The sequence below is a fragment of the Diabrotica virgifera genome, chromosome 9 (assembly GCF_917563875.1).
Source record: "Diabrotica virgifera virgifera chromosome 9, PGI_DIABVI_V3a".
Classification (NCBI taxonomy): domain Eukaryota; kingdom Metazoa; phylum Arthropoda; class Insecta; order Coleoptera; family Chrysomelidae; genus Diabrotica; species Diabrotica virgifera.
In genome coordinates, this window is record NC_065451.1 from 42,084,963 (window position 1) to 42,108,763 (window position 23,801).

At 33.9% G+C, this 23,801-nt stretch overlaps 1 protein-coding gene across 1 annotated transcript in view; it reads left to right on the top strand.

The window, feature by feature from the left end:
• The window catches only part of LOC126892725 (glucose dehydrogenase [FAD, quinone]-like), a 61,631-nt gene that overhangs the window by 30,831 nt on the left and 6,999 nt on the right, over positions 1-23,801 (top strand). The window contains exons 4-6 of the mRNA XM_050662365.1: positions 7,121-7,336; positions 17,456-17,797; positions 21,046-21,546. Of these exons, the coding sequence (XP_050518322.1) occupies positions 7,121-7,336; positions 17,456-17,797; positions 21,046-21,546 (1,059 nt within the window). The remainder of the gene's footprint in view (positions 1-7,120; positions 7,337-17,455; positions 17,798-21,045; positions 21,547-23,801) is intronic.

Below are 23,801 nucleotides of genomic sequence, written 5' to 3' on the forward strand. Positions count from 1 at the left end.
ATTTTCATCAATTTAATGCCGAAATCCCTCAAAACTTCAGAAGATGACGCCTCTTGCAGTGACCTTGAGCACCAGGTGCACAAGGTGTCGATTCTGATGGCATATTCGTGTTTAGCAACCTCAAAAACCCTCCAGTAATCCATTTGCATCAATTAAATGCCGAAAATCTTCGAGACCCCAGAAGATGACGCATCCTAGTAGCGATTCTCGGCACCAGGTACTCCGGAGCTCAGTTTTGATGACATATTCGTGTTTACCGACCCCAAAAAACCAGTGAGTAATCCGTTTACATCAATTTATTGCAGCAAACACTCGAAACTCCAAAAGATTACGTGCCTTAGTAGCGATCTTGGGCAGCAGGTTCTCCGGAGTTCAATTCTGATCGCATATTCGTGTTTAGCGACCCCAAAAACCCGTAACTAATCCATTTGCATTAATTTAATACTGAAAGCCCTCGAAACTCCAGAAGATGACGTCCCTTGCAGTGACCTTGCGCACCAGGTAATTCGGTGGTCTATTCTGATGGTATATTCGTGTTTAGCGACCTCAAAAACCCCCCGAGTAATCCGTTTGCACCAATTTCATACCGAAAACCCTCGAAACCCCAGAAAATGACGTCCCTTGCCGTGACCTTGGGCACCAGGTGATCCAGTGGTCTGTTCTGATGGCAGATTCGTGTTTAACCACCTTAAAAACCCCCGAATAGTCCAGTTGCATCAATTTAGTGCCTAAATCCCTTGAAACTCCAGAAGATGACGTGCCTTAGTAGCGACTCTGGGCACCAGGTACACCGGAGGTCAATTCTGATGGCACATTCGTACTTAGCGACCCCTAAAACCGGCGAGTAACGCGTTTGCATCGATTTAATGCCAAAAACCATCGAAACTCCAGAAGATGACGTCTCTTACAGTGACCTTGGGCACCAGGTGATCCGGAGGTCAATTCTGATGGCGTAATCGTATTCAGTGACCCCAAAAACCCCCAAATAATAAATTTTGTTCCTTAGTATACTGATTTTGACTTTATTTTTGTATTTATGCAATTTTGGATGCATTTTATGCACTTTAGAGTGCAATTATGCATTTTCACCCATTTTTGAATAGTAGACTTTTTTCCTGGCGTCATCCTGAACGCAATGGAAAAAAACTGCAGGTCTCTAGGTGCTGTATTTAAAAAATTATTTATTCAGGTGTTTTTAGTGCTAAATGCCCTGGTCTATTTAAGCTGTAGACATATTAACTGGGAGTTGACATTCCATTTAGTCAACGCTTGAATATATAGAATGCTCTACACTTAACTGAGGTGCTTTGGCTTAAGACTAACTTACGAATTGACTCTGGACCACGATTGACATTAAACTTATATTATACTTGGACCCTAATAAGGTGAAAAAAAATTCCAAGTAAAAATAGGCGAAGAACCCAAATATAAATAAATAGGCAAGGTATCAAAAATATCTTGCCATTTGGCAGGGTTCTCCGGAAAACACACTAATCGAACTTCATTTCGAACATGTGCTGTTCTAGTCGAACAGAACCAGAAAAGCTATAGATCAAGAGAACCAATTCAACAATTTAAAGTGAAACATAATATACTGCCGTACTAAGCTCAAAGGGGGTATCTGACATTTTTGAGTATATTGAGATTTTGATGTCTAGTAAATTCTTGGATCTTCCTCTATACGTTACTAAAGCTCTTTAGCCGTAAATATGAATAGTTTCTTTATAAATCGCATTTTTTGTTTGACGTATCTACAGTTTTAACCTATTTTGCTAAGAATAATTGGGTGTAACCGACATATACTAAGATATAAAAGTAGTATCTTCACAGATACGGCTGTTTCCCTTTAGATTTTTTTCGATACTCTTATATTGCCTTAGTACTTAGTATACTTAGTACTCACTATTTACCACCTTTTGCCTCTAGTATGTTGGTAGGAACCAGTGGCGGCTCGTGATTTTTACAATAGGGGAGGCTATACCTAACTGTAAGATATCTAGAAAAATTTGCACTAGCAAAAAAATGCGCCAAAAAATGTAATTTAAGGCTCCATTTTTTGACCATTTTTTATTTACATTTCATAATATCATCCTAATTCATAATTTCATGATATCATATCATTTTAAAAATAGTTAGTCTAATTGTAAAAGTTTAATACCAAAGTTTGTGTCGTTTATTTGTTAACAAATCCATCTATTTGTAGATAGATACCTATGCAAATCAAAATAAATACAGATTTGAAATTTTGCAGTCCATACATAATGAAGCTTCAAATTTTTTAAGATACTCAACTGAATTTTTTTAATTCTAAACGCGGCCTACTGCGAATTCAAAAACACGATAAATTACCGATATTTTGCTTTGAGTTAGAGATATCGGAAAAAGTTATTTGAGCAAGTTGTTCCAAATATTATTATAACCCCACATACCAAATTTCATAACAAAATTCGCACTTTTAGATTTTTCATTATTTTTAGTCAGGACCCTAAAATTCGTTGTCCCGAGACGCACGCAACCACGCAACGGAGCCGAGAAGCTACTCTGCCTCCCTTGGTATATCTCCGGGCAGCGTGTGATGGCGCCGTAGATGCCACTGTTAGGAGACCGGGTCTCCTTAAACGCCTGTTGCGCTGCACGGAGCATTAGCAACGGAGACTGCTGGGCTTCTCGGCTCCGTTCATGCATCTCGGGATAACCCAGGGTCCTGCCTAGAATAATATTTAATAAAACTGAGACGCGATCATGCGTTCTAATGCTAATGCTCCGTACGTATGGATAATTAGTGATAATATGGAATTTACACGTTGTATAATAGTGAGAGTGCTTATTGTTTTCGCGATTCATGATAAACAAAACAGTGTAGAGTGTGTAAAAAATTTATGGGGAGGCTGAGCCTCCCTTGCCTCCTCTGACGAGCCGCCACTGGTAGGAACTACAAATTGTAAATAGATGTTACCTGTTTTTTGTTTAAATTTTTGTTCTTATGGAGTGTCAAAAACATTCAAGAAAACAAACACATTGAGATCTACTTTATCCAAAACTAAAATTAAACCTAACAATGAACAAGAAAGAACAAATAATTGTATTTATAAAGTACCTTGTGAATGCGAACAATTTTACTTAGGTAAAACATCAAGACCATTAAACGTTAGAATAAGTGAACGTCAGTATTATATTAAAAATAGAGAATTTGATAGATCTCAAATATGTCAACACGCATGGGACAGTGAACATAGAGTTGCGGAAAGATTTAAGTATAGTCCTGAAAAAAACAGATAGTAAAAAGAGAAAAATCAAAGAAACGGCTCTAATTATGCTAAATGAAACCAACTGTGTCGCAAATTCCTCGATAGAATGCAGTAGGATGAGGTGACTTATACTAAAAGAGGAAGTCTACAGAAAGAAAATACCACGACTATAAGTCAATAACGTATCGAGGATAGTACATATTTTATATTTTAGTATTATTTATATATCTATGTATTATTAATGATATTTATAATTTAAAATAACATACATATAAAATCAAAATGTTGGTGTTAGTTTTGAGAGTAAACTGAAAGTAAGACCAAATACCTACAATGTCGGGATAGTATCATGAGGTTTTTTTCCCGGTTTTTCCTCGTGATCTACTATGGAATCACTAACGTGAGAATTTTGCTGTCACCATTGCCTGTGGTTGTCTTTTTAAAGACAAATCGCATGCTATGATTTTTAGTGAAGAATATTGTTGAGTTAAAGTTGATTTCATGTAATCGAATAAACTATCTTTCAATATAGCCGTCTCAGGAACGCCACTCATAAATGTTGGTAATATCATTTTAAAGTATTCTACTTTAAAATATATAATAATATTGTATATTATATGTCTGAATTACCGATATGAATGAGTCAGATTAAATTAAATTATTAAAAGAACTTTTTTACTAAGCAACAACATTTTTGTTTAATTTAGTAATATTTTGTATTTTGAAAACGACATCCGATGTGGACTTCGAAACGTCAATAAAATCATTCTTTTCAGTTAAATTGTGGCTTAGTTCCCATTTAGAATAATAAATTACATAAATGCCACACAGAAATAGCTTCACAACAATATTGGGAATACATAAACAAAATTAAAAAAAATCATCAGAAATTTGAACTGATCAAATTTAAATATCTATCATTAGATAGATTACTAAGCGTTGTCTTTTACTTGAGCATTTCAGCATAGCTACTTTAAATAACTTTTATTATTCATTGGAAGTTTCATTTAATAAATTTATATCCTAGTAATCTCTAATTTATTTTATTTTATCATTGGTAGTATCCAGTGTAAATCAGTGGCGACGCGTGACTTTTTCTAAAGTGTTACCAAAACCAGATGTAAAAAAATCTTATTTAAAAAAATATTTTGAACCTCCCAAGTAAAAGTATTTTTTCAATCCTGTGGGATAAAATTAAACAAATCACTATTCCCAAATTATATGTACCTATACCCTATTCCACGAATATACGCCTGTGTTGGATTATTTCGACAACGAATATTTTATTGTGCAAAATATGAAGAACGAAAATAAATTGCAAATTACATTGCTGTTTAATAGAATAATTATTAGAGCCATTTACTTTCGTACTTCTTATGTTGCACACTGAAATATTCGTTGTCGCGATAATCCAAAACAGGCGTATGTTGGTGGAATGAATCATATGTAATTATGTATATGTAACAGGTATAATGGGCCTACAGAAGAATATTAAGAATAAGTTGGGTGGATAGAGTCACGAATATCGAGGTGTTGAGAAGAATGGGAAAAGATAAAGAGGTTTTAAATACAATTAAAGTCAGAAAACTGCAATATCTGGGACATGTTATGAGGGGCGAGCGTTATAACTTGTTACAATTGATAATGCAAGGAAGAATACAGGGTAGAAGGAGTCGCGGAAGAAGACGCATCTCCTGGTTAAACAATTTGAGAGCTTGGTTTAATTGCACTTCTGCTGATCTCTTTAGAGCAGCGGTATCGAAAGTGCGAATTGCCGTGATGGTTGCCAACCTTCTTAGAGGAGATGGCACATGAAGAAGAAGAAGAACAGGTATAACAATAAATAATAAACAAACTAAACATATTATTCTACCATAAAATTAACATAAAAAAATGAACAAGTAGGAAAAAGAACAGATGTTGAAAACTATTGTTTATATTTTAATTCTTCCATTTTCAATAACATTTTTTTCTTTAAAATAATACCTATATAAAAAAATATACAAGTAGAATGACTTTTAAGTAGTTGATCAATACGCAATACGTAGCAACACTCTTCCATGTTTAAATGCACGCACACTATAATCTGTAATAGGTACTAAACCAACGTTTTACAGTTTTACCAATCTTCAAAATGGTAACAATACTGATATGCACCGCGTGCCCGTGCGCCGTCTCTAGACCCGTCGGTCCTTAAAAATTTTCAGAGCTAGTCCCGAGCGATAGCGAGGTTTCTCCTGCGTTACCGTTAGCAGTGCCAGTATTGGTAACGGCATATGATAACGTGTCATGGATTCACATATCTCGCCAATATTTTCGTGCGTCTAGTTGGGTATTTACTGAATTAGGTACTATTAACAAGCATTTCTGTTGGTAAAAAATATAAATGGAATTATTTCGTAGTAGTCATAAAATATTTATTTGCAAGATTTGTAACTGTTACCAATGGTAACAGTGGTTACATGGACGCTTCGCCACTGGTGTAAATACTAAGCTTTATTAGTGGTATCTGCTTTTACTTAAGAACTTTGGACGTAACTACGCAGATACCACTTATTTGGCGTAGTACAATGCAGTTACAACTTAAACATCTTAGCATTGTTAGTATTTTTCGTTGTAAATTTGGCAGTATTTGGTATAATTAATGTAAAATAATAAATTTTACTATTAAAACAATAGATTCAGCTAAAGAAAAAAATAAGAAACTCAATAAAAAAGGTTTGAAGGTTTTACATAATAAAAAACCAAAATAAATGAGGTTTGAACTTTAAACGTCGTTTTCTCAGTTTGAGGTCTAATGTAGATACCCCCTTTGTGCTTAGTGGGGCAGTATAGTGATATTGCAGAGTCTTTTTTGCACTTGCTGTATTACAGCACGCGTTATTTTGACAGTAGAGGATGCGCAGATGTGACATCTGGCTTATGCTGCGTTATTGGAAATACGGCCTGCCGTTATTAGGGGAGTCGTTACGCTGTGCGGTATTCGTTGCGCTATTTTATTTTTAAGTTATGTTTGTTTATCTTTCATTTAAACCAAATTTATTCGTAATAATTTGCTAAAATGAGTACCTCGGGCAGTAGCAAATGAATTAGGTTTACCTCCGATGACGATTTGTGTTTATTTAAACAAGTTTTATGTCAAAATCCATTGACTTCCCCAGAAAATTGGACGTTAGTTCCGGAAAACATGAAGAGTGCAACAGGAAAATCTTTTATTTATAAGAACATTCAAGGATCATTTTGTAAGGAAATGTTGAAGGGTTGGTACAAAATTAACGCTTATAGTCCTTATATAAATAATTGCTACTTCATCTGCTAACTACATACTTTATTTATAAGTCTTCGAAGTTTATTATAAACAATAATATTAAATCAGCCGAGGCATGTCCCAATTCTACGTACAATAATATAATTGATTCCTCATATGTTTTGTCGTCTATTTTATATTTAATTGTTAATCACAACAACACGCCTCATCAGTTCACCTGCGGTCAATGTCACTCCGATAGTGCACATCTGATAAGGTTATTTAAAATTAACTTAAAACATATTATTCTATATAGATTGTCCTAACTATACTACAATTAAACAAATTGCTCGATATTTGGAAGAAAATACAAACCTTTCTTCCATCTAAATTAAATTCTGGATTTTGAGTACAAATTAGATAAACAAATAATCTTAATCGAGCCGTAAAATACCGCACCCAAAATGTTGAGCAATATCTGCATTTATGAAACGTCTGAGACATGTCAATTCTGTCAAAATAGCGCAGTGTAAATAGCGCAACGTAGGCTGTGTTAAATTTGCAATATCTCTCTATTGTCAACGTAGTGAATAACTTTTGCTTGCATATATCTTTTTCTTTTTAGATTTCGGTTCCTTTGATTTTATTATAGTTGGAGCAGGACCTGCTGGCAGTCTTTTAGCTAACAGATTATCTGAAGTGGAAGACTGGAAAATATTGCTAATAGAGGCTGGTGGTTTTAGAGATAACATCACGGATATACCTAATATGTACTTCGAAGTCGAATATACGGACTATAATTGGGGATTCGTCAGTGTTCAACAAACAACTGCCTGTTTAGGTAAGAATATTATTTTGTAAAAATTTTGAAGTTAACTTCTTTAGGCGCGATAGGGAGGGAATTTTTATTATTCTGCGCGCATGCGCAAAGACAGTATGTCATTCGTTGCTAAATTCTTTAAGTTATGTGTGTATCAGTCCAAAAAAAGGTATGGAAAAAGTATATTAGTGTTTTTAGTAAATATATTTATTATAATTTTTGTGACTTTGGATTTGTCTTCCTCGGGAGTAAGATAATACGTATTATTAAAACATTTTTATATTTAATACTTCACTTCGTCTATTTGTTACCGTGATTTGTCATAAAGTCCGAGAAACAGTCAAAACAATGCCTTCGTAGCGTCATTGGTACAGCATTCGACTAGAGTTCGAGAGGTCCCGGGTTCAAATGCGGAAAATTGCTGTTTTTTTTAATTTTTGGATTTTTGGAAAGTGGTATGTATTAAAATTAGTTTAATAAAATAAAAATAAACTGCTTAAATTATTTTATTTCGTTGAACTCATAATAGAAGTATAACTTCTTACGTACAAAGTAGACTCACATTCTTTTTTTATATAATTTGTTTATATAAAAAGCGTTTTAACTATTTAGAATGGGAAATAAGCCACAATATTATTAAAAAATGATTTTTATTAACGTTTCGACGCCCAAATCGGGTGCCGTTGTCAAAATACAAAATACTATTAATATAAACAAAAATGTTGTTGCTTAGTAAAAAAATTCTTCTAATAATTTATTTAATTTGACTCATTTATATCCGCAATTCAGATACATATGATACATTTTAAAGTAGAAGACTTTAAAATGATATTGCCAATATTTATGAGTTGCGTTCCTGGGACGACTTTACTGAAAGATAGTTCATTCGATTACATGAAATCAACCCCAACTCAAGAATATCCGTCACAAAAAAATCATAGCATGTGATCTGTCTTTAAAAAGACAACCACATGCAACGGTGACATTAAAATTCTCGCGTTAGAGATCTCATAGTAAATCACGAGGGAAAACCAGGAAAAACCTCGTGATACTATCCCGACATCGTAAGTATTTGGTCTTACATTTAATTTACTCTCAAAATTAATACCAAATTCTGACTTTACTATAATTTTGTTTAAATTATAAATAATATCAATATTACATGGGTATATAAGTAATACTAAAATATAAAATATGTACTAACTCGACTATTGACTTACTAATTGTGGTATTTTCTTTCTATTGACTTCCTCTTTGAGTATGGGTATCCACATCCTACTGCATTCCACCGAGGAATTTGCGACACAATTGGTTTCGTTTAGCATAATTAGAGCCGCTTCTTTGATTTTTCTCTTTTTACTATCTGTTTCTTTCAGGACTATACTTGAATCTCTCCACTGAACTCTATGTTCATTATCCCATGCGTGTTGACATATTTGAGATCTATCAAATTCTCTATTTTTAATATAAGATTGATGTTCACTTATTCTAACGTTTAATGGTCTTGATGTTTCACCTATATAAAACTGTTCGCATTCACAAGGTATTTTATAAATACAATTCTTTGTCCTTTCTTGTTCATTGTTAGGTTTAGTTTTAGATAGAATAGATCTCAATGTGTTGGTTGTTTTGAATGTTGTTGAAATGTTGAATTTATTTCCTATTGTTTTAAGTTTCTCGGATAGTCCTTTTATGTATGGTATTGATATTTTCCTCGTATTATTTCTTGTGAATGTTGTAGGATCCCGTTCTATGTTGTTCTGTTCCATTCATTAGCTTCAGAACAACATAAAAAGCGTACAATCGCAAATGTTTTTATGAATTTTTTTGTTTGAAAAGGTTTTTTTGTTTGACATTTAAAAAACACAACTTTGGATCATTTCTCTATTTATTCTGACTGACCCTATACCTATAATCGAAAATAATTTTGGATTATAGATGACTTTATCATCAAATATATCGAGAGGTATATGTATTGTTGTATAATTTTTATGGGAAAAATTTAGAAAATTAATTTAAGTCAGAGACCACAAAATCATAGATTTTCATCGCCCTGTATATGACAAAAAAATTGTAAATGGTATAATTTAGTTAGTAAACAGTGTTTTCGCGGAAAGTGAAAATCGTTAGGTGGTTTGTTAATGGTTCTCTGAACGGACCTATACAATTGTGTGGTAGGATTAGAAAGTTCATTTATTTCGCTTTGGAATGGACAATAGGACGGTTATAAATGTTTTTTAGAAGGATAGACAGTAAACAAAATTATTGAGTTTTAGAATATAAGGTTTTTTGTTTAGCATGCAGAAAAACAAGAGTAATTATGGTGTCTCCCAGAATTTTGACAAAAAGGAAAAGTTATATACATAAATAATTGTTCTTAAGAAATGAAAGTATGGATGTAATGTGTAGAGAGGATGTTTTGTGATTGGCGAGAAAGACGGATGCTGGGGATGAGAGTGTTGAGTCTGAGTTTGAGGAGAAAAAAACAGAGTCACTGTGTAAAGAAGATCTAAAGAGACCAGTCCAGTTTTTGAAAAGCAGTAAGTTTGTGTAAAGTGGTGAAGTTGGTGGCCGTGATAAGCAGAATCGTGTTGAAACAAATCGTTGATCGAGTTGAAAAGTTCAATCTCTTCGTGTCCGAAGAGATTCCAGTTTTCTGTCTGGAACTAATAGCCGCGTTATATCAGTTTGCACAAGATATCGAGCAGAGAAAAAATTGAGGAGAGATTACGAGGAGTGCTTTTGTTTATTTGTGAAACAGTTTGTACGAGAAGGACCGTCATAGCATCCAAGGAGCATGTGTGGGAGAATCCATGACTACACACTCCATAAGAGGAAGGAAAGAAGAGAAAAAAAGGTTAGTCAGATTATTTGTAAAAAGGAGAGAGTGTTGTATACCACATACCATATTTTTTTGTTATTGAACAGTTCTACAGTATAACAAAGTCTTTAATAAATTCAAATAATAAATAAGTAATCTATTCAAAAGAAGAAAATTAAATTTTGTTTTTTTTTGTATAGTACTAAGTACAGTCTACCGAATCATTTAAATAAAATTTTGTAAAAAAGGAGATAGCAGAATTAATGATAAATGTATTAGATAAGAAATAGTAACAACAAAATCGATTTTAGCACTTATTTAAATCTTATATTTGTGGTATTTTGGATAAATAAATAATATTTCTAGTTTTTATACCTCGTCCAATTTACTTACCATTGCACGTCATCCACGCCATAGCCTGTGACACGATACCAACACGAAATATCTAGGCGGTAGGTGTGTTCCCCTTTAGAATCATTTTGATTCTAAAAAAGAACATACCCACCGCCTAAATATTTTGTGTTGGTATCGTGTCACAGGCTATGGCGCGGATGACGTGCAACGGTAAGTAAATTGGACGAGGTATATATGACATTGAGTGTATTTATTTTCCCTGTTTTGTCCTGGAGGAAGTAAACAACCAGAGATGCTAGAAGCCACAAACTAAAGGTAATAGATTAAAAAAAGAATGTGTGTACTTTGTAAGCACGTAAGAAGTTATACTTCTATTATATGATTTCAACGAAATCAATATACTTTAAACAGTTTCTCTACTACTTTCCAAAAATTTTTATTAAAACAATATAGACCAGGGCGCATCTGTAAAAATACTAGTACATTTGGACGTCGAGAGGTGACAAATTTTTTTGCAGAAATTGCTTGAAAATAATTTAAATAATAATATTTGAGTTATCCTCCCTCTCAAAAAGGTCCGGAACATTGTTTAAATAATCAAAATGTTAAAAAATGAAGGAAAAATTCTATTTTTTTCTTCGTTTTTTGATTATAACTTTAAAAGTATTCATTTCCGAGAAAAGTTGTACTGGCATAAAAGTTGTGTAATTAAATTTTATACAATATGGAATTGGTTAGATATTTAAAAAATAGTCACCCTTGTTGCAAAATAGCAATAATTGACGAAAAAACCATACAAAAACAAGTATTTGCATTTAACTTTTTTCAACCATTTATGCTATACGTAGGACATTCATATTTCACCCAGAAAAACTTTATATATAGTAAAACAATACTGTAAATTTCTTTGAGATCGGTTTAATAAATTTTGCAATCCAGCTTTCGCAAAAAAAAATCATTTTTTCAAAATGTTACAGGACTGAAAATAAAGCAGATAGCAAGTTGAATTTTGAATTTTTTTTGCTTATAGAAGTGTACTGTACCTTTCATTTACAATTTGCAAAACTAAAATAGATTAACTACCACGGCGGCAGGAATTTTTTTAAATTACATTAATTATTGGTGCTACGCGCAGGACAGCGGATATTTTGCTTTGATTTTGCATTCCAATGATCTTTGATAATGATTGATACATTTTAATTTTTATTACAGTTCGATATAAATAAATAAATAAATTTGTTTATTGCAAAATAAAAACACATACATCCTTTGAAATAACACTTTTTTTAGCAAAAACTTTCTTTATTCATATATTGTAACTTAGAGAATAAAAGAATATTTTTAAATATATGCAATTGTTTAAACAATATTTCACAAACAATAATAAAATTAGTTTGATTTTTGTGGAATTAAAATATTAAAATACAACAAAATATAGAGTAAGAAAATAATATATTAGATAAAGATTGGAAGAAATTTGGGTGGAAATCAACTTGTGTGAATCGAACACCGCTGTCCTGCGCATAGCACCAAAAATTAATGTTTATTTAAAAAATTTCGTGACGCCATGGTAATTAATCGATTTTAATTTTGCAAATTGCAAATGAAAGGTACAGTACACTTTTATAAGAAAAAAAAATCAACTTGCTACCTGCTTTATTTTCAGTTCTGCAACATTTAAAAAAAAATGAATTTTTTTGCGAAAGCTGTATTGCAAAATTTATTTTGCAAAATATATTAAACCAATCTTAATGAAATTTACAGTATTGTTTTACTATAGCATAAAGTTTTTCTGTGTGAAACATTAAGGTCCTAAGTGTAGTATAAATGGATTAAAAACGTAAAATGCTAATACTTGTTTTTGTATGGTTTTTTTGGCAATTATTGCTATTTTGCAACAAGGGTGACTATTTTATAAATTTTTAACCAATTCTATATTGTAGCAAATTTAATTACGCAACTTTTATGTTAGTACAACTTTTCTCAGAAATGAATAGTTTTAAAGTTATAATCAAAAACCCGTGTTGAGCTTGCAAAAATTAAAAAACAAATAGCCCTGATTTACGAGCTATTTATGAGCTCTCATATTCCGCAAACTAAAAATTTTGAGCTCGTTCCACTGAGCAGGAATTTAATACACTAGGGGGCTGAGTCAGCCCCCCCCACTACTTAAAAATAGGAATATTGAATCGGTTTTTGCGGCAGAATTACGAGCTATTTATGAGCTCTTGAAATTATATAGTTTCGATTTTTGAGCTCATTCCCTTCACCCCCAAACAACCCTTTAATTGATTTAACTTAAGAGAAAGATGCTGAGAAAACTTAAAATATATCGTATTGCGAATATAATTCCTATAGCTTATATACTCTAAGAATAAACTATTAAATCAAGAGCATTTCGATTATTGAGCTACTAACCCCTACAACCCCTTCGCCAGAAAACCACCCTATCTTCCCGACTTAAGAGAAAGTTGTATTTAAAATGCGTTAAACTAATTATTTGGCGACTACATATCATTTAATAATTTATAAGCTTCCAAATTACGCGCATTTAGATCAGTAAATTGCAATTTATTTTGTATAGTGCAGTCACTGAAGGTAAAAATCAACGATTACCTTCAATTTCGGTGAACCTTCATCGATTTTCACGAAAATTGGTCAGTGGTTAGAGGATACGTCAAGAAACAAAGGTGACATGGTACCACCTTGCGCCTTTACCCTGAGGGTGGATACCGCCCCTTCTCGGGGGTGAAAATTATTTTATAAAAAATAAATGCACAAATCAATAAAAGAACAAATTAAAAGCAAAATTTATTATATGAAGTTAATAAAATAAGTCAATACTTTTTAAGTTATTAAAGATCAAAGATTTTAATTATTTGTGAAAAAAATGCATGTTTTGAAAAGGTTTTTTGTAAATCACTGAAAAACTTTAAGTTTTTACAAAAAAGTTAATAGTAGTTTAATTCGTATAGCTTATATTCTAAGAATAAACTCTTAAATCAGGCGTCTTTCGATTATAGAGCTACAACCCCTTCGCAAGAAAACGACCCCATATTCCCGGCTTAAGAGAGAGTTGTTCTTAAAATAATTTAAATTAATTATTTGGCGACTACATATCGTTTAATAATTTATGAGCTTGCAAAATATACGCATCTCAATTATTGAATTGCCATTTTCTTTCTATAGTGCAGTCACTGAAGGTAAAAATCAACTAGTACCTTCGATTTCGGTAAATCTCCATTCATTTTCACGAAAATTGGTGAGCGGATTTTGATACTATCAACTTTTTCTGCATCTTATTTTTCATAGGTATTTCTAAGTACTTTGACAAGTATTTAGTACCTAAGTGTTATAAAATGCATCTCTTTCCCGTTATTTAAGCTTGAACCCTTAGATTTTAACAGTCGCGGAAAAAAATATACATTTAATTACCAATAACTTACTTTAAATTAACATTAAAGGGTTTTTCAAGTAAGCAATTTATTATATTTTTTATTAGCTTCAATTTTAGTGATGAAAACTTTTTTGTAAACACTTACAGTTTTTGAGTCATTTATGAAAAATCTCTCTAAAGCATGCATTTTCTTTCCAAAAATTAAAATATTTGATCTTTAATAACTCAAAAAGTATTGATTTATTTTAATCACATTATATAACAAATTTTGCTTAAAATTTGTCCCTCTCTCGATTTGTGGGGTTATTTTTAATAAAGTAATTTTCACTCCCGAGAAGGGGTGACATATACCCCAGGCTAAAACCCCAAGTTGTTATTGTCAATTCGTGAAAATAAATGGAGATTTACCGAAATCGAAGGTACTAGTTGATTTTTACCTTCAGTGACTGCACTATAGAAAGAAAATGGCAATTCAATAATTGAGATGCGTATATTTTGCAAGCTCATAAATTATTAAACGATATGTAGTCGCCAAATAATTAATTTAAATTATTTTAAGAACAACTCTCTCTTAAGCCGGGAATATGGGGTCGTTTTCTTGCGAAGGGGTTGTAGCTCTATAATCGAAAGACGCGTGATTTAAGAGTTTATTCTTAGAATATAAGCTATACGAATTAAACTACTATTAACTTTTTTGTAAAAACTTAAAGTTTTTCAGTGATTTACAAAAAACCTTTTCAAAACATGCATTTTTTTCACAAATAATTAAAATCTTTGATCTTTAATAACTTAAAAAGTATTGACTTATTTTATTAACTTTATATAATAAATTTTGCTTTTAATTTGTTCTTTTATTGATTTGTGCATTTATTTTTTATAAAATAATTTTCACACCCGAGAAGGGGCGGTATCCACCCTCAGGGTAAAGGCGCAAGGTGGTACCATGTCACCTTTGTTTCTTGACGTATCCTCTAACCACTGACCAATTTTCGTGAAAATCGATGAAGGTTCACCGAAATTGAAGGTAATCGTTGATTTTTACCTTCAGTGACTGCACTATACAAAATAAATTGCAATCTACTGATCTAAATGCGCGTAATTTGGAAGCTTATAAATTATTAAATGATATGTAGTCGCCAAATAATTAGTTTAATGCATTTTAAGTACAACTTTCTCTTAAGCCGGGAAGATAGGGTGGTTTTCTTGCGAAGGGGTTGTAGCTCAATAATCGAAATGCTCTTGATTTAATAGTTTATTCTTAGAGTATATAAGCTATATGAATTATATCCGCAATACGATATATTTTAAGTTTTCTCAGCATCTTTCTCTTAAGTTAAATCAATTAAAGGGTTGTTTGGGGGTGAAGGGGATCAGCTCAAAAATCGAAACTATATAATTTCAAGAGCTCATAAATAGCTCGTAATTCTGCCGCAAAAACCGATTCAATATTCCTATTTTTAAGTAGTGGGGGGGGGGGGGGGCTGACTCAGCCCCCCCCACTAGGGTATTAAATTCCTGCTCAGTGGAACGAGCTCAAAATTTTTAGTTTGCGGAATATGAGTGCTCATAAATCAGGGCTATTTGTTTTTTAATTTTTGCAAGTGGGGGGGGGGGCCAGCTCAACACGGGTTAATCAAAAAACCAATAAACAAATCGAATTTTTCCTTCATATTTTGACATTTTGATTATTTAAACAATGCTTCGGACCATTTTGAGTGGGAGGATAACTCAAATATTATTATTTGAGTTATTTTCAAGCAATTTCTGCAAAAAAATTTGAGTCACCTCTCAACGTCCATCTCAAAACAGATGCGCCTTGGACTAATACCAAAAATTAAAAAAATAAAAGAATAAAACACACACAAACACATTGAAAAATGCCACAAATGATTTCTGAACAATAATTGTTGACAAAAATTTTAATTAAATACGTATTTTCTGAAAAAATTATATAATAATATACTTACAATTATAAGATCTATAAAAAAAATAAAAAAATGATATAACTTGCATTGGGCTTGAACCTACTTCCCGTGTATCCCGCCGTACGAGAGTCGAAGCGATTTCAAACTGCACCACCTTGGCGTATACGTCATGTGGGAATATACACAAACTGAACAACTTTTTGACATTTTGTTTATATGAATTTTTATTAGTTTGATTTTTGTCGAAATAAAATACAACAATATATAGAGTAAGAAAACGATACATTAGATGAAAATTTGTAGAAAGTTTGTTCGTAATCAGATTATGTAAATTAAAGCATTGCCTACTAGGGGTATAGCATAGCAAGTACTAGGTAAGTACATTATTTTTTTACATTTTCCAAATAGGTATGAAGATATTTTTTTATTGGAATACAACTGAAACATTTAGAATTACGTACCTGTGGCTTTTAAAAACTATTTAAAAAGTCACTATAATTATAAATTTGATTTTATTTCTGTCCTCACAACAATAAAAACTAATATATTATACATTTTTGTTTACCGATAACCTCCATATTGAACAATTATTGACAGATCATTTCAACACCCAATCAGAGCCCGTATAAAGACTAATACCAAACTGTCGGTGTGCGCATGCGCGCAGATCAATATAAATTCACCCTTAATCTCAATCGCGCCTAAAGAAGTATAACTTCAATAAATTAGCCCTGAGAATAAATCTTATCTGGAGAGTTTTATTTAACTTTGGTTTTATTTCCATAAGTAGTCATTAATATAATTGGTTAATTAATTAAAATTAGAATATGCTGATCAATCTCAGAACAGAGAGAAAAGGTACAGCATAACAGTATACACCGTCTTTAGGCGTCAACGTTCCGGTAATGATTTATAGAGGAGTATCACCGAGCCGCAAACCCTTATCCCTTAACGCACCGCTCCCCCATAGGCCGATCAGACACCAGATTATTCCAGACCACGTCGTATATTCTTTTGAATTTTAGACTACGACACTAGCCTTTTTATTTTTCTATTCACTAGCCGGGGCTCTAAACTCGATAGCAAATCCTCTAGAGTTGTCGATCGAGCGCCTCAGATCGCTAGGTCATCTGACTGATGAACGAGAAGTTCATCGGTCAGATAACCAATCCAAGATAGATAGTCCAAGGAGATAGATCGAGAAGTTGAAACGCGAATAATGGTAGGAAACAGATCTATCTTTGCAATCCAACACCTACTGAAGTCAAAATTTCTCCCACTAGGTGCAAAAATCCAGATCTATCAGACCATAAATCGACCAGTAGTCGCGTATGGAAGCGAAACATGGACGCTAACAAAAAAAAGTAAATCAATTGCTGGGGTGGGATCGTAAAATCCTTCGAATGATATATGGCCCTTGCAGAGACAGCGTGACAAACGAATGCCGGCGCAGATACAATAACGAGTTAGAGCCTCTCTTCGTAAAGGAAAATATAGACCGATATATAAAGGTCAACAGACTCAGATGGGCTGGGCATGTGGTACGCCGTAACGACAATCGCCTTATAAAAAATATGTTTTGATTAAAATAAAACAGGTTATAATAAAATGTTATAATAAAATATTCTTCATTAAACTTGCAGGTATGGTTGACAGAAAGTGTCCAAATGCCAGAGGACGAGGAGTAGGTGGCTCAACTTTAATAAACGGCTTGGTCTACTCTAGAGGTTCGAACCTAGATTTTGACCGATGGGCGAATAAAGTTCAAGATTCTAGGTGGTCATACAATAACGTTTTGCCTATTTTTAAAAGAACCGAAAGGTTCAACCACAGAGACAAGCGAACTCCTGTTGATCGATCAGTTCATGGATATCAAGGTCTCCTCAATGTGGAGTACCATCTACCCGAAAGCCCTCAACTAATAGCCTGGCTACGTGCACATGAAGAACTAGGTTTACCGATATCTGATTACAACTCTGGAACAGGTTGGTAACATTTCTTTCTTCTTATTCATATTCATTATCTTTTAATAACATTGGCGATCATCATTGCAGTTTTACTTGTCTGCAGCGGTTCTGAAGAGTTATATTGTTGTTTTTCCACGCTACTGCTTTAAATTTATCAACCAGGATGTGCGTTGTCCCCGGTCCCCTTTTTTTGCTTCAACTTTCATCATCATCATCATCATCATCATCATTATCATCATCATCGTCATCATTTGGCACCACAACTCTATGTGAGTCTTGGCCGCGTTTACTATTTCCCTCCATTGTTGTCGGTCCTGAGCAGCTATTTCCCATTGCTCTACTCCCAGTTTTCGTAAACCACTGGCTACTGTGTCCTTCCATCTCTTTCTTGGGCGACCAACTAGCCTTTTTCCATCGGGCTTTTCCCAGAATGTGGCGTTCAGAAGTCTTTCGTCACTTGATCTTAGCACGTGACTCGTCCATCGTATTCTGTTTGCTTTAATGTAGCGTACTACCTTTTCATCTCTATATATTGTCTGGAGTTCATCATTGTGTCTTCTTCTCCATTTTCCTGTTGTCTCTTCTCTGCAAGGCCCATAGATAGTCCGCAGTATCTTTCTTTCAAGTACCAGTAATTTTGTCGTTTGCCGCTGATTCAGAGGCCATGTTTCACTTCCATACGTTATTGTGGGACGAATTAATGTCTTATATACTCTTATTTTTGCTGGTCTTGAGAGTATTCTTGATTTAAGTAGCCCTTAATGAGTAATATGCCCTGTTTTCTGCAATGATCCTTGCTGCCACGTCCTTTTCATATTTATTTTCAGATGTTATGATCGCTCCCAGGTACTTAAATTCTTTGACGACTTCAAAATTGTATTCATTAATTGTTACGTTTTGTCTAACCATTGGTCTTGGATTCTTCGTAACCAACATGTACTTGGTCTTATCGTCGTTGACCTTAAGACCAACTTCCTTGGCTCCCTTCTCGAATAGGGTGAAAACTTCTTTTGTATCTCTGGTGGATTGTGAAATTGTGTCCACGTCATCCGCAAACACTAATAGTATTTTTGATCATTGGGCAGCAAATTCGTTTGTCAGTTGTGGCTGAGCTTTCCTTACTACATGTTCCAGTGCGAAGTTAAACAGCAGGGGGCGAGAGGATCTCCTTGTCTAATACCGGTGTCAATGAGGAATTCCTCCGACGTGGTGCTGCCAATTCTGATTCGTGCGGAAGATTTCTCCGTGCTCACCTTTGCTAATCATACCAGCTTTCCAGGTACTCCCATTTCTACCATAGTCTCCCACAATGCTTCTCTGCTAACAGAATCGTAAGCTTGTTTGAAGTCCACGAAGATTTGGTGTACATCGCAGTTGAATTCCTAGTTTTTTTCCAACACCTGGCGTAGGACGAAGATCTGGTCTATGGTCTACCTTCCCAGTCTGAATCCGCTTTGGTAGTCGCCTATTATTTCCTCTGCGAATGGAGTTAGTCTTCTAAACAGTATTATGGATATAATCTTGTATGTTGTATTAATTAACGATATTCCTCTATAGTTCCGACATATTTGTTTGTCTCCATTCTTGTGAATAGGTATTATATGGCTTTCATCCCAGTGCTTCGGTATTTCTTCTCTTTCCCAGACTTCTCTTATAAGGTGTCTTCTCTATTTCAAGATGCAGTTTTTCTCCCAATTTTTTTAATAGTTCCGCCAGTATTCCGTCTGAGCCTGGGGCTTTATGGTTTTTTAGGGACGAAATTGCGGACTTTACTTCAGGTTGTTGCCCTGTCGTTGTGGGGTTTTCTGCATTTAAGAGTTGCTTAAAATACTTTCTCCATTGGCGGCTTATCTTTTCGTCGTCTGTGAGCAATTGTCCTGCATCGTCTTTTATAAATCTTGGGCTGTTGATCGTGTTGCCCGTCATTGTTTTTAGGTCCCTATAAAACTGTCTAAAACTGTCTAGACTGACCCGTTCTATGTTCCTCCTCGAGTTGCTGTATTCGTGCTTCTAGGTACTGTTTTCTTTTTTCTTCTCAAAAGTCTTCTCGTTTGAGTCCCTACTCTGTTGTAGTCTTCCCTGTTCTCTTCTGTAGGTCGTGTTAGTAACTTAAGCCTCTTGATTGCTTTCTTCTGTAAGCTTTGTTCGCACTCCTGGTCAAACCACTGGTTTTTCTTGTTGTTACTCCTTTCTTTCCCTATAGTTTCCGCTGCGGCGCTTTCTATGGCGTTGGTTATATTTTGCCATTTCTGATCTATGGTCAATTCTGGTGTTGATGTTTCTTCTTCTTCCAGTGTCTCCAATTTATTTTGGTTTTGCTTCGACTTTCCCTTGTATAATTGTATAATTAATCACATTAACTCATATTTTTAAATTCTTAGTATGTGACCAAAATAGTTCATTTTTATTTTCTTCATATTGTTAAGCATTTTTTTTCTTTTTCATCTTTCTTAATATTTCCGTGTTTGTCACGTGTTGTGTCCATGATATTTTCCACACCCTTCTATAACACTGTTCAACATAGTCATTCCATACCTCTCACAGCACGGCGTAGTGCGATCAATCATAATTTGCAGCCCTTTCTCTGCTGTCCGCAAGGAGGATTGTATGGTCTGTATATCTAAGATTATTGACTAGTGTTCCGTTTATTGATATAAATCCCTTTTGAACACATATTAAAAGTAGAGGGGATAGTACACATCCTTGTCGAACTTCTCTTCTTATTGGGATCTCTTTAGATTTTTGTTATCCTACACGAATAATGGCTTTTTAATATCGGTTAAAGTTTGTAATAATTCTCAAATTCTGATCATCTATTTCTGTTCCTTTATGTGTTTGCAAGCTTTATGTGTTGTATTTTGTCGAAGGCTTTCTCAGACTCAACCAGATATATGAATACGTCACAGCGGATCTTCTATATGGTTCCCTTCATCGCCAAACCTTGAATGACAAATATTTCTCACACTTTACATCATCCAGGCAGCTTTGCTTATCGAACGATTTAATTGAGCCAATAGAAAAAAAGTTAACAGACGCAATATGGGCTGTGATAAACATTAGATGTTTATGCTATTCAATAAGTTTAAGTGTTTTCTCACTTAGGAGGTATTAAGATTTTTATATTTTCGTTAAAATGTTTAGAATGCAACACTTTTATAGGTTCTGATGACTATCAAAATTGTATGATATACAGGGTCTCCTAAAAGTTACTGCTTTCTGACTTAAACTGAATTAAAATAATTAAAAACGTTTTTTAATCGTCACAGGTTTAGGTGCATCTCCTGCTCAAATCAATACACAAAATGGACGAAGGCAGGATGCTGGAACAGCGTTTGTACTACCTATTCTCAAGAGAAAAAATTTATGGGTTTCTACCTACAGCTATGCCACCAGAATCCTTATAGATCGAAACAAAGTAGCTAGAGGAGTTGCTTTTACTAAAGATGGTCAAAGTTTTATCGCTACAGCCTCTAAAGAAGTCATAGTTAGCGCAGGAGCATTTCAAACACCACAGCTTCTTATGTTGTCAGGAATCGGACCAACAGATCATTTAAACGCTTTGAATATACCAGTAGTTCAAGATTTAGCAGTAGGTAGTACTCTTCGGGATCACTCTTGTTTTTATGGCTTATCATTTAGTACCAATTACACAGAGCCCATTTTGCCACTAAAGAATTATGTATCACAGTTTTTGAAAGGAGTAGGACCATTAGCTGCACCGGGAAATAATCAAGGAGTTGGATTTTATGAATCACAATTTACTAGAGGTAAATGTTTAAAACCAATTATTAGTATATGTATACATTTTTGTTCTCCTCTGGGAGAGTTGACATAGAGGGGATATGACATATCGACATTGTTTCTCATGGTGGCATAATTTGTAAGCCGTACCCCACGGGCGATAAATTCAGTTCTTCTTCTTCATTATATTTTCTTACTTTAGGGATGAAATCCACCTCTTCTTTTCAACCAGATCCTTTGAAATGACAAAGGATCTACATATCCCTCTTTCAATATAGTGTTTACAATCCGGGGCAAAGCACAGTACCAGTTTTACAAAGCACATAATACAAAATACAAGGGCTCACAACAGTTTGGCGAATATCACTAAAAAAACTACATTTCATAAAAATTGAAGTTCGAATTATTGTGGTATTATCTTAAAAATACTATACAAATTTAAACCATAACAAATTTTATTATATTTGTTATTTCATTATTTCGAAAACTTTCTCTCTCATACACCGACTATAATAGTACTGCGAGTAGACGTCATCATCCACCGGCACTTTTAGAATCTTTCAACTGTACTTTTTTATACCCCTTTAAAAATGCTCGTGTTAAAATTTATGCTTAGTACATCTTGACAGTTTCGTACAGAGGTGGCGCTAGTAGTACTGAATAAACTTAGTATATGTATTATATATGTTATAGTCAAAGCCCGAATTTCAGGCACTCCTAGGTTTGACTAGGCAATCCTCAGGTCTGACTGACGGTCTTAGTCAAAGCCCGAAATAAATTACAGTTTCGGCCTTTGACTAGTCAAACCTAGGAGAGACTAAGTTGATCAGGCAAAGGTCGAAATTTAATTTTACGAAATCGGGGTTTGACTAGTCAAACCCCGATCAGCTATTAAAATGTCGTAGTTTATTAGATTAGGTTTAATAAAACGTCATTTTTTAATTTTAGTGTTTATTATTTTTATATTGCCGTAATTAAAATAAAAAAATAGTGTTTATTCTCACATGTTGAGGCATTATGGCATTTAGAGTTGCACAATACGTTAGACCTTTTACACTTACGTAATTTGAAAGAGCATTTATTATTGCAGTAGCATTATATAAATCATTGTCCTCCAAATTTAGAACCTCTTGTACTAATTTCTCTTAGAGACAGAGACAGCTTAACGTCTGGAACAACTTCGAAATTTGGAAATTTCTCTTTGCAATCTTTTATTTGATTTCTTGAACAAAGTCTGTTAATTGTTCCGTATTTCGTACCAACTCTGTATAAACCGTCAATTGTTTTATCTTGTATGCTACTCAAAATATTTCGAGCATCAAAACTGGGGATAGGTGTTGTTACAGTTTTTCCGATCGAAATTTGGAAGACATTTTTTTTCACTTAATTGTTTCATAGCTTTAGCCTGGGCATGAAGACATTCGCATTTCCTTTATTTATTTTAATCTTTTCTCTTTGTGCACAACGCATTCTCGAACGCGTGCCAAGGAGATGCTCGAAATATTTTGGCTATCATACAAGATAAAACAATAGAATAGAAGAGAATATAAAGAGAATTTTCCTAATTTCGAAGATGTTCCAGACGTTAAGCTGTCTCTAAGAGAAATTAGTACAAAAGATTCTAAATTTGGAGGACAAGGATTTATAAAATACCACTGCAGTAAGAAGTGCTCTTCAAAACCATGTAAGTGTAAAAGGTCTGACGTATTAATTGTGCAACTCTAAATGCATAATGCCTCAACATGCGAGAATAAACACTAATTTTTTTATTTTATTTATAATATACAAATAATAAACATTACAATTAAAAAATGACGTTCTATTAAACCTAATCTAACAAATTACGACATTTAATAGCTGATCGGGGTTTGACTAGCAAACCCCGATTTCATAAAATTAAATTTCGACCTTTACCTCACCAACGTAGTCTCTCCTAGGTTTGACTAGTCAAAAGCCGAAACTGTAATTTATTTCGGGCTTTGACTAAGACCGTCAGTCAGACTTGAGGATTGCCTAGTCAAACCTAGGAGAGCCTGAAATTCGGGCTTTGACTATAACATATATACTAAGGATATCCACAGTTTTCACTGTATTCCTTCACTCAACCATTCTCTACAGCTCTTTATGTCTTGCCAGTCCCCTTCCTGTAGATTTCTTCTCTCCATTGCTTCGTCCACTTCATCTCTGAAGGATCTTAGGGGTCTGGCTCTCTTCCTTTTTCCTATCGGGCTCCACTCTATTATTTGGTTTATCCAACGATTTTGGTCTGCTCTTTCTGACA